Genomic DNA, 12351 nt, shown 5'->3' with positions numbered 1-12351 from the left:
CATGGATGGTCTGAACAGTTATATTATTGGATGCCAATGCTATGTACAGTTGATAGATACAGAGTTGGAAGGAAGGTGGTTATATACCTTCTAAGTAACAGTGATATAGATATAATCAGCAAATCAGAAGCCTGCGCCTACACAGCCTGACTCACACTGTCCACATCCTGATTCTGACACACTGCCATATATCCACATGCCTTTTTTTTTCAGGAGCTCCTGCCACACTTGCATTCTCTCTCGCTCTCTCTCTCTCTCTCTCTCTCTCTCTCTCTCTCTCTCTCTCTCTCTCTCTCTCTCTCTCTCTCTGCCTGTCTCATTGCATCCTCCTACTGCTTGTCTCCTCTGTTTCCTCCTTCCCTGTCTCAAGCACACTCTGTCTTTATTTCTTAGTCTTTATTTCTATTTAACTGGATTTTTTTTCTTTTGGTCTCTTTTTTGGTATGTCTCTTTCTTTCTCTTCCTGTCCCTCACTTTTTCTCTTTCTCTCTCTCTCCCTCACTCTCTCTCTCTCGTGGGTGGTGGTGTGACAATCTGACGGTCGGAGGGCTTTTTGCTGTAGTGGTATAGCGTCATTTGGCGCTTCCTGTGCCAGTAACACAACATAGTAGTGTTAATGCTCAGCATTTCAACCCCAGTTGTAACTTTTTTTTTTGACATCCTTGCGTGTGGTACACTGCATTTATTGTGGACATGCAGCCAATGAGAAATAAAAACGGATGCAAATCATTAATTCTTTCCCACCCTTAAAGCTAAAAGCACACAAATTCTTTAGTAAAAGTAAACGAGCAATCTACAGTAAATATATCCTCTGGTACAATTTGATGGGCACATTCTTCATTCAAGTTAAAACCGAAAAAAGTACACACTCTGTAATATACTGAAAGTATGAAAATACAAGAAAGATTCACAAACCAAACACTGATTTTATTTACAAATGATAAATGGGGAAACATTACCTAAGACTAGCTAATAGCTTTATTGCTAATCTCTCACACTAGCTAGTATAAAATCTCTGAAGGTACAAACTAGCTGATTGCTTATAGCTAGCTGTCACAATACTAACTTTGAGACAATGTCTATTGTAAAAAAGCGCTATACAAATAAATTGAATTGAAATTGAACTAACTGGTGTGACGAATGCAAAGTGTATATTTATAAACAGCTAGATTACAGTGATGAGGAGTATTAATGTTTTAAAGTTGAGATTTTTTAGGAATTTAGAGTCTTTAAAGATGTCTGGTGCTAAAAATTTCACCTTATCACATATAGAAATGTAGTGATATTGTGTTTTGAAAAGGTAGTGAAGTGGAGTTTTTTTTTTTCTTTTGAACATGTAGTAAAGTGTTACTAAAAAAGTATGAGGTGAAAGATACTTAAAACAGACTTGTTAGACTGCTTTGGTACCTACATGTGTTAAATTTGTCTTTTGATGGGTTTTCTGGTAATACAGCATTCTCTGGAGTCTTTGAGTCTGGGCAGTTATCAAATCTGCTTTGTGTGCTCTTTCTCTTTTTTCTGAAGCACAGCTTTCAGAAACACAACCTCCCCGCTTTTCATCAGGGGCTTTCAAACCTTGCACTTGAACCAATGATAGCAACAGATATTCTGTAGATATTATACTTCAAAAACTAAGACCTTTATCAAAATCAAAAGTATGGTATGTGTGATGCATAGCTGTAGTATTCCATTCCCTGCCTGTGCCTGTGCACGAGAGAATGTAGCACTGCTCCAACTAACACACGCCCCCTGGTGTTTGCATGCAGTCATTGCATCCAGCAGATCCTGGAGGCGGTGCTTCACTGCCACCAAATGGGTGTGGTGCACCGAGATCTCAAGGTGAGTGACGGCTCTTGTTCTTTCCACTGCCTCGCCGCGGTTGCATGCTTGCACACGTGTCAATGCACTCGTTTGCGTTTGTGTCCCTCCACCCTAATGAACAGTTCCTGAAGATGATAATGATGTATATACAGTATGTATATGTGATAGCAAATGATACATAGGAAATACCACTACGTTGTACAATTATTTCATTTATAAAATGTATCATGATTTTGTGATTTTGATGTCATGAGTTTGCATGAGTGAATATGCTTGCTTCTGGCATAAAGAAAAAATGGTTTATTATCTATAAAAAAAATTTCTTGTCTGTGTTTAAATATTGTTACTTTTTTGTGTGTGCTGGTACTGATTGTTATTAATACTGTATATATGCTCACTGGCAACTTTATTATGAACATCAAGCTAATACTGCATAGGATCCACTTTGCCCTCAGAACAGCCTCAATTTCTCATGCCATGCATTCCACAAGGTGTCAGAAACAACCCTTTTGAGATTTTGGTCCATGTTGAGATGATTGCATCACATAACTGCTGTGGATTTTTCAGCTGCACGTTCATGTGGTGAATCTCCCGTTCTACTACATTCCAAAGCTATTGGAATCTAATCCAAACTATTGGATTCAGATCTGGTGCCTGAGGAGGCCATTGAAGTACGCTGAACTTATAGTTGTGCAGCAGCGGCTCATGGTTATTTAGATTTAGATTTTGGACATAGATTAAAAAAAAAAAAAAATGACATAGCCTCAAACAAAATGAAGCCAAGAGGCTATCACATTTGACTTATGGAATAGACGATCCAGTGAATTTTTTTTCATCCTGCATGCAGGCTAGCAGCTCATTTTGAGCGGTTTTAGGTGTACCGTTTTTCTAACTAATGTCATTAACTTGAGATACCAGATTCATCAAAATTTCCAGCCCGAATATACAAAAGACCTGAAACCAAACATAAAATTAGCCCCCCAAAAAACCAAAGGCACTGGAAAAGCGAGACACATTTTCTTGTTCATTTTCCTCAGCATTTGTATTGGAAACAAGTTCAACATGGTGCACATGTAGTTCTGATGTACAGACATTATCTGCTCCATATTCTCCCTTGCCTTCCTCCAATCTTTACAATAGAAATGGTTCTGTACATCATAGACACACTGTCTGCACTTACACTTTGCCTTTGTTTGTGGAAATTTATTTGACTTAATTCTGATTATTTGCTATAAAAGTAGATCTTGACGGCCTGTGCTGTCTGCTGCTCCTCCACTGAAAACATCTATAGACCAACTATGGGGCAGTGTGATTCTTTTCCCAGTGGTCCTCTATCAGCACTTGCTGCAGTTCCCATTTTTTACCACTAGTGACCACTAATGATAACTGGGGCAGTGAGCTCCTATTCTAGATGAATGCTCAACATTTTAAAATGCTATCTGTCAAAAATCAACATTTATATATAGCATATGTGATGTGCATGCCTTCTCCTATGGACGATGCATCACTGTTATCACGGTCATGGAACCAGTCTTGAGACGGCTTGCTGTTAACACCAATTTCTGATCCTACCATCTCCATGTTGCAGCAGAAATCGAGATTCACCAGACCAGGTGACATTTTTCCAAACTTCAGTTGTCCAGTTTGGGTGAACCTCTTATTTGCCCACTGTAGCTTCAGATTTCTGTGCTTGTCTGGCAGGAATGACCCCCGATGTGGTAGATGAGATCCTTGTCTGCTCATCATGGTTGTGAAAGTTGTTATTTGAGATACCATATCTTTCCTGTTGGGGTGCACGGTGGCTTAGTGGTTAGCACGTTCGCCTCACACCCCCAGGGTTCGAGTCCCGCCGGGGCCATGTGTGTGCGGAGATTGCATGTTCTCCCCATGCTGCGGGGGTTTCCTCCGGGTACTACGGTTTCCTCCCCCAGTCCAAAGACATGCATGGTAGGCTGATTGGTGTAGTCTAAAGTGTCCGTAGTGTATGAACGGGTGTGTGAGTGTGTATGTGATTGTGCCCTGCGATGGACTGGCACCCTGTCCAGGGTGTACCCCGCCTTGTGCCCGATGCTCCCTGGGATAGGCTCCAGGTTCCCCGTGACCCTGAAAAGGAGTAAGCGGTAGACGATGGATGGATGGATGGATGGATCTTTCCTGTTAGCTCAAGCCAGTCTAGCCATTCTCTTCTGACCTATCTCATGCTTTTTATATTTTGCAGCATTCTATGCAAACTCTAGAGACTGTTCTGTGTGAAAATCCCAGAAGATCACCAATGACCATGCCATGGTCAAAGTCAGTGGGATCACATTTTCCCCATTCTGATGAAGCTCTTTAAGCTGAAGCTCTTTATCTATACCCGCATGATTTTATGCATTACTGCTGCTAATTGGATAATTGCTTGAATGAGTAGATGTACAGGTGTTCACAATAAAGTGGCCAGTGAGTGTACATCAAAGAAGATATTGTAATGATAGCATTTTAAAAGTTTTAGTATCTAGATATGTAAGGAATAAAACACTACCCTTTGGGGCATGCTATTATAAGAAAATAAGCAACATAGTGGTGGTGTAATAACAGCACATCCCAAAGTGTTTTATTCTTTTCCTACCACTACAATTCACAAATGATTACAACTTTAATATATTAGTGAAATACATGATGCTTTTTAACTGTTTATATTTATTTATTGTTGTGAAATGTTTGTGGGACAAATTAGTTCTGGGTTATCACTTATGTTATCTCAGATATAACCAGTTATTCTCACTTCAGCCTCTCTTTTGTCTCTGTTGAAGTTAAAAATGCAGCTTATCGTATTACCGAGAAACCGGGAACGAGCAACGTCCTCTATCCTGAAGATTTACCAGTGGTGGCAAATGTACTGACTTTTACAAAGCGCTGACACTAGAGACTCCTTCCATAATAGTTAAATAAATGTCTGCTTACTGAAAACTTCACTATATTAACTATTGTTATATGTAGTGCATCGTTACTGTAGAAATTATAATACATCTTTATCAACAAGCACAATAATATAAACTTGTGATTTGCCGTACACCTGGCACTACCGTCAAGACTGCTGTTATGGAAAATTTATTTACACCTTCAAACCACTATCTATTTGAGCATTCGTTGCTGTGATGTAAATTATTATACGTATACACACCTATTCCTCAGAGTTACAAATATTCATTTCATTCTGTATCGGGGACAGCAGTCTCACTCTTATTAACTTTTGGTTTGTTGTGTACTTTTCAAAAATACAGTACCGGCACATTTTAAAGGGGAAAGATCTGCAGCAACGTGGTTTAGTCAGCAGCAAGCAATTTAAGTGTGATCAGCTTATGTTTATTCATTAATCATGAGATGAGATGAGATTTAGCAGGAGTCAAATATAAATGGTTTAATGAGTCAGTCTGTGTGATATAAAAACTGTTCTGGGGTTTTTTATTAGAACAGTTCAATGCGGGACTTTAAGCATATTATGACATCTTTAAGAACGAGGTCATGAACGTGAAGGGTTTCAAGACTGAATGTTGAGGTCTTTTAACCTCCCAGACTCTGCTCCACATTTCTGTTCCCCAAAGGACTCCCCGGACGTGACATTGAACAGTCATTGTGGTTCACGTCTTATTTCCCTGAATAGCAGCTGTGATTGGAGATAGCTATGGCATTACACGTTCTCTTTCCCTGCTCTCCTTTCTTCTGGGAGCTGTAGTTGGGCAGCGATGAGCAGGAGAGAACTGGAATCGCTCTCCAACACCCACACTGTTCTTCTCCTCTGTCTTCTAACCCACTTTTTCACCCAGACCAGCTTCCACCAGAGCGGAAGGAACTTAACCTACTTAGCACTGTACCAAGCACACAGTGAGAGATTGCAGCATTGCAAACACACACACACAAAAAAAAATGTATGTTTTATCGGGCTGGAAATATGTCACCTCTGTACATGTGTGTTTCGAAACTTAGAGCTGATGAATTTTTTGTGTTTCAGTCAGTGTTATCTGATGTTTCTGAAAGGAAGCAAAAACGTCAGATTTGAAACTGTCATAGAGGCTTTCACAGCTATCAATATGAATCATAATGAAACCAGCTAGCAGGTGCTGTTGTCTCTTGTTTCATATCGCACAGAATTTAAGTTTTTTTTTTTCTTCCCTTTTGGTTTTCTTTCTTTTTATTTATTTATTTATTTATTTTTAAACACCTGACACTGTTATGCAGTCCAAAAACACAAAATACTACCTACATAGCATTGTAGGCAAATTTATATAGCTGATATCCTAGTTTGTCTATCATACATGGCATTTTGTATATCAACACACCATTTCTGATAAATTCCTGTCAGATTCCCACACGTCGTCATCTAGACTATCTATACCTACACAGTTATCAGCCATAATATTAAAACCACCAAAAGGTGACGGGAATAACATTCATTATCTGGTTACAATGGCACCTGTCAAGGGGTGGGATATTTTGGGTAGCAAGTGAACAGTCAGTTCTCGAAGTTCATGTGTTAGAAGCAGGAAAAATGATTCTGAGCGACTTTGACAATGGCCAAATTGTGATGACTGGGTCAGAGCATCTCCAAAACAGCAGGTCTTGTGGGGTGTTCCCAGTAAGCAGTAGTTAGTAAATACCAAAAGTGGTCCAAGGAAGGACAACCAGTGATCTGAAGACAGGGTCATGTTCGCCCAAGGCTCATCATCGTGGGGAGTGAAGGCTAGCTTGTCTGGTCCGATCCCCCGGAAGGGCTACTTTAGCACAGATTGCTGGAAAAGTTAATGCTGGCTATGATAGAAAGGTGTCAGTATGCACAGTATGGGGCTGCATAGCCACAGACCGGTAAGAGTACCCATGTTGACCCCTGTCCACTGTCAAAAGCACCTCAGTGGACACGTGAGCATCAGAACTGGTCCATGGAGCAATGGAAGAACGTGGTCTGGTCTAATGAATCACATTTTCCTTTACATCATGCTGATGGCTGGGTGAGTGCATCGCTTACTTGGGGAAGAGATGGCACCAGGATGCACAGTGGGGAGAAGGCAAGCTGGTGGAGGGAGTGTGATGCTCTGGGTGATGTCCTGCTTGGAATCCTTGGGTCCTGGCATGCATGTGGATGTTACTTTGACACGTACCACCTACCTAAACATTGTAGACTCCTTCAGGGGAGCAGTAGTCCCTCATGGCAGTGGCCTCTCAGCAGGATAATGCTCCATGTCACACTGCAGAAATTGTAAATGGTAAATGGCGCACTTATATAGCGGTTTTATCCAAAGCGCTTTATACTGTGTCTCATACACCCATTCACACACCAATGGTAGCAGAGCTGCCATGCAAGGCGCTAATTTGCAATCGGGAGCAACTCGGGGTTCAGTGTCTTGCCCAAGGACACTTCGGCATGTGGAGTCATGCGGGCCGGGAATCGAACCACCAACCCTACGATTAGTGGACAACCCGCTCTACCAACTGAGCCAAATTGTTGAAAATGTTCAGGAATGGTTTGAGGAACATGAGAGAATTCAAGGTGTTGACATGGTCTCCAAATTCCCCCAGATCTCGATCTGATCGAGTATCTGTGGGATGTGCTGGATAAACAAGTCTGATCCGTGGAGGCCCCACCTCGCAACTTGCAGGACATAAAGGATCTGCTGCTAAAGGAACCACAGCACACCTGTTTTGGTTGCACAAGGGGTACCTACACAATATTAGGCAGGTTTTATGTTATGGCTGATGGGTGTATATATTATATTACTTCTATTAAAGCACCCAAGAAATAAAAATGAGTGCTTGAAAGCTTTTTGCATGTTTTGTTCCAGTTATAGACACCTATAAATTGCAAAAAAAAAAAAAAAAAAATGTATACTGACATTTTAATTTCATAGTTTATCATTTTCTGGTAAACAATAAAATAACCAAGTTTGCCTTGCACCTCCCGGGTTGGGGTTCGATTCCCATCTGTGTGTGTGGAGCTTGCATGGTCTCCCCATGCTTCAGGTGTTGCCTCCAGGCATTCCAGTTTCTTCCCCAGTTCAAAGACATTTGTTGTAGGCTGATTGGCATCTCTAAATTGTGCCCTGCGATGGGTTGGCACCCTGTCCAGGGGGTCCCCGGCCTTGTACCCCGTGTCCCCTAGGATAGGCTCCAGGCTTTCCGCAACCCTTTGTAGGATAAGGAGTACAGAAAACGGATGGATGGAATGGATGTACAGCTCTCAAGGGTATGTACGTCATTGAGGTCCAGTTATCAACCTACCTAGGCAGCTGGACAGACACATATATGCGATGTCGGGTTTTCGGTTGTTCTTCACTTCTTGTTTGAGAAAAATGTTCAGATACCTACATCCGATACTATGTGGTGTAAGCCTTGTGTCTATTGTTGCGCTGTTGAACAGGCGATACAAAATGACAGCAATCTTGGAATGTTTCACAATTAATTATGCAAACAAGGCAATGCCTACTGTGTGCTGTGAAAATATTAAGAAGAGGAACTACACCATCTTACTACAGTACAAGGAACCTGATGAAACAAACTTGAAACTTGGCACGAGTTCATAGCTTTTAGCAGACAACTGCAAACAATGATGCAGGCTAGGCAAGAAAAATATCTACAGATAAAGCTAGGTGTGTGAAAAGAACAACTCTTACCCAGTATGTTGTTCTTGATCAAACACAATTGGTCATTAACAACCAATGTAATGGAAACAACAGAAGAGATTTTCTGAAATGAAACAAAACCCACTTTCTACTGCAACCATAGTTGATCCAAGGTAACTAACAGCTAGCTAATGCACTTTGTTTATAGTCAACCCGTTAACATTATGAAGAACAAGCCTAGTAGAAAAAAAAAGTGTGAGCTTTGTCTATTCTTTAAACTTGGGAAATGTAGACAGAGCAAAATAAAATGTCCCATGATGCCCCTGATTAATACTAAGGTTGTAGGCTACTCATTTCAGTATCCGTATCGGAATATAGTCATACTTGGTCTGAAAAAAAGAAATGGTATTGTAGACTGCACAATTAAAATAAAATAAGATCAAGAGACCTTTAAAAGATTGAGAGGCCAGTTGGGCTGAATCCATGACTATTAAATCTCAGATTACCACAATTTTCAGGTTTTTTTTACTTAAAGGATTACACTGGACACCATCAAATTGCAGCTTTGATTATTATAAAATCTGTGGTGGCATATGTGTAGTAGCTTACACCATGTCTGCAAAACTGTGTGCCTTTATGCATAAGTGTGTCTATGTTTGCATGGTTGTAAGGGTCTGAGCCGTTGCGTGTTCATCAGTATGTGAGTGGGAGTAAAGTGACTGAGCCCACAGCCACAGCCTCTGAAGTCAGCGGCGAGGTTACATGTATACACAGACTGATGAGATGGCCTGATGTGGTCCATTCTCCTGGATCTCTGACCTCCATTGTGCAGTGTGACCGCAAACCGCAGTGTGATCTCCACGTCTCAATCACTGAGACATTTACTTATTGCAACTGCAAAAATAAGGCTTTACTAATGCAGTCGTGTATAATAATCATCATACGAGGTTACTAATGCATTCCTAAATTGTATTTACGTTGACTGGGGCAGCTGTTTAGTGTTTCTTCAGTGTGTGTGTATGTGTTTGTGTGTGTGTGTGTGTGATTTGTGGATAAGCTATTACAGTAATCTGAGACTCTGGTATCCTTGTTTAGCCAGAGAACCTGCTCCTGGCTAGCAAATGCAAGAATGCAGCAGTGAAGTTAGCCGATTTCGGTCTAGCCATTGAAGTGCAAGGAGAGCAGCAGGCCTGGTTTGGTATGTAGCCTGTACTGAAACTAGCCATATCTGATTGGTGTCTCAGCTATCTTGGGATTGTCAACTTATTGTTTTTTTTACAACCATATTTATATCTCAACGAGCAGGATTCGCAGGTACACCAGGTTACCTGTCTCCTGAGGTGCTAAGGAAAGAGGCTTATGGGAAACCCGTGGACATTTGGGCTTGTGGTGAGTCAGATGTTCTTTTTGCCATCTCTCTCATCCTGTCTCTCTCTCTTAGACACACCAAGCCCTGTAGAAAGCTTGTCTGTTACTGGCTATCTTTGCTCAGCATTTCCTGCTCTTAAAGGTCACAACAACACCCATGTCCACACCGCAGACAGCAAAGTATTTCAGCAGCCAGGATGGAATACTTGAAAAATAACTGTAGCAGAGCCAACAAACTTATAAGGAAATAAAGTTTAAAAAAACAAGTTCAGCTACTCCAATAAAAAATACAGACATGGAATGTGGAATGAGTCTGCCAAGGAAAACCACAGCTGATGACGGAAACATTGTGAGATGAGATCTGTGAAGAAAAACCCAAAACCAACAGTCAGTGACATCACTAATAACCTCTGTGGGGCTGGGGTGAAGGTCTCACAATCCACTGTTCGAGGAAGACTTTGAGAGCAGAAATATAGAGTCCATACCACGAGATGCAAACCACTCAACAGCAATAAGACTCAGAAAGCCAGTTTGGAATTCGCAAAGAAATACAGAGATGAGCCACAAATGTTCTGGAACCAAGATTAACCTCGGCAAGTAATGGAAAGGCCAAAGTGTAGAGAAAGAAAGGATCTGTTCATGATCCAAAACAAACAAGCTCATCTGTGAAACATGGTGGAGGTAGTGTCATGGCTTGGGCTTGCGTGGCTGCTTCTGGAACAGGCTCACTAATCTTTATTGATGATATAACTCATGATGGGAGCAAGAATTCAGAAGTTTAGAGGTACATTTTGTCTGCCAATTTACAGAGAAGCTCACTGGACCAAAGATTAGTTACAGGGCTACAGACATTAGTTCAGAAAGGGGAAAGTTTTCACAGAGGGTTTTTGCTTAAATACGTTATTTATTTCATTTAGCCTCTCCTCCAGTTTGATTAGGTAACTGAAAACATGGCTCTGAAAAACAATTCTGAACAATTAAAGATGATTGGACAGAGAACTATGTTTTTATTCTAAAATTGAAATTTTAAATACATGTGTCTCATATGTTCAGAGTCCATGGCACTAGTCCAAATTGGTAATATTAAGTGCAACTATTACAAAAATAGGACTTCTGTAAGCAAGGAATTTTATGTAACTCTATAATAATACTTTTTTCTTGTGAAATGTCTGCACAGGTGTTATCTTGTACATTCTGCTCGTGGGTTATCCGCCTTTCTGGGATGAGGACCAGCACAAACTCTACCAGCAGATCAAAGCCGGAGCCTATGATGTAAGTGCCGGACATTATTACACGCCATTTACTGGTATCTTCCACGCCAACACTCATCAATCTTGCACGTGTGTGTGTGTGTGTGTGTGTGTGTGTGTGTGTCTCTCTATTGTCCTGCAGTTTCCTTCTCCGGAGTGGGACACAGTCACCCCTGAAGCCAAGAACCTCATTAACCAGATGCTCACTATCAATCCGGCCAAGAGGATCACTGCACAGGAAGCTCTTAAACACCCATGGGTCTGCGTAAGTGTCTAAGATTGTGTCTACAGACGCAAACAGATGAGCAGTCAGAAATGCTTGAACACACTTGATTATTATAAAAGCACTGATGGAGTTGATCAATAGCACTGTTAGGCTTTTTGAGTCCTTATATTTCAATCAAACCAAATAAAACCAAAGTGAAAAGGGGAAAAAGAACACCGTTTCAGAATTACACAGTTTAGTTGATTTTTGTGGTTAAATTTCTGTTAACTGGATCCTTGTGGCAGGTGGTTTGGGGGCTCTTGTGAAGACGAATGGAATCATGAATTCTGTTATGTACCAGGATATTACAGCCCAAAACCTGTTTGCATAAGCCAGGAGTTTACGACTTGGCCATAGATAAAATAATATGCCAAGCATACTTCCATCTCAAAACAGAAATGACTAAAGAAACACTAAATCAATATTTTGCAATGTCTATGTTTTGTAGAACACATAAAAAAAATATACTGCTAATGTTTATGAAGGGTGCCAACATTTCTGAAGGGCATACAACTGACTACAGGTTACTGTATGTTGTCAGTAAATGACATGCTAATGTATATATTATTTCCAATATGTATTTCCATCAGAAACATTACAAACGTTTTGTATAACTGAGACACAGCTTATTTCACTTGTATAATTACATTTCCCTCTTTTACAGCAACGCTCGACTGTGGCCTCCATGATGCACAGACAAGAGACAGTAGAGTGCCTGAAGAAGTTCAACGCCAGGAGAAAACTCAAGGTCTGGCTGTCTGTCCTCCCTGATTTCTCCTTTTCCATTGACCAGGTCCTGGTGCAGGAAATGGAACCTGCCTGAGAGCTGTCGAAGTTTAGTAATGAACCTGTGCAGCTCAAAATACTGTACTTTATTTCTAAAATAATGTATTTTATCATCTAAAATCAGATCAATTTAGATTGATATAACAAAAGCACGACTCAGGAGTTCCAATTGAATGTATGATAAAAATGAGCTGTTAAAGCTGTTATTGTAATAAAACGATACCGTCTTCAAGCCTGGAACCAAGCAGGTTTTAAAGTGGAAATGTGC

General features: G+C 40.7%; 1 protein-coding gene across 42 annotated transcripts in view; it reads left to right on the top strand.

Annotated features, from left to right (window-relative positions):
- Positions 1-12351, top strand: part of LOC108277079 (calcium/calmodulin-dependent protein kinase type II subunit beta) — a 72859-nt gene that overhangs the window by 25884 nt on the left and 34624 nt on the right. For 24 of the 42 annotated variants that reach the window (XM_053686718.1, XM_053686739.1, XM_053686729.1 and 21 more), the window contains exons 7-11: positions 9510-9612; positions 9720-9803; positions 10960-11054; positions 11175-11297; positions 11962-12045. In XM_053686718.1, coding sequence (XP_053542693.1) covers positions 9510-9612; positions 9720-9803; positions 10960-11054; positions 11175-11297; positions 11962-12045 — 489 coding nt within the window. Of the gene's footprint in view, positions 1-1766; positions 1840-9509; positions 9613-9719; positions 9804-10959; positions 11055-11174; positions 11298-11961; positions 12046-12351 lie in introns of all 42 variants that reach the window. The other 18 variants (XM_047161015.2, XM_017489421.3, XM_047161007.2 and 15 more) reach the window with 1 other exon arrangement.

Source organism: Ictalurus punctatus, chromosome 16 (assembly GCF_001660625.3).
Source record: "Ictalurus punctatus breed USDA103 chromosome 16, Coco_2.0, whole genome shotgun sequence".
NCBI lineage: Eukaryota > Metazoa > Chordata > Actinopteri > Siluriformes > Ictaluridae > Ictalurus > Ictalurus punctatus.
The sequence above is the reverse complement of the archived record's forward strand: the minus strand, read 5'-3'. Positions and strand labels throughout refer to the sequence as shown.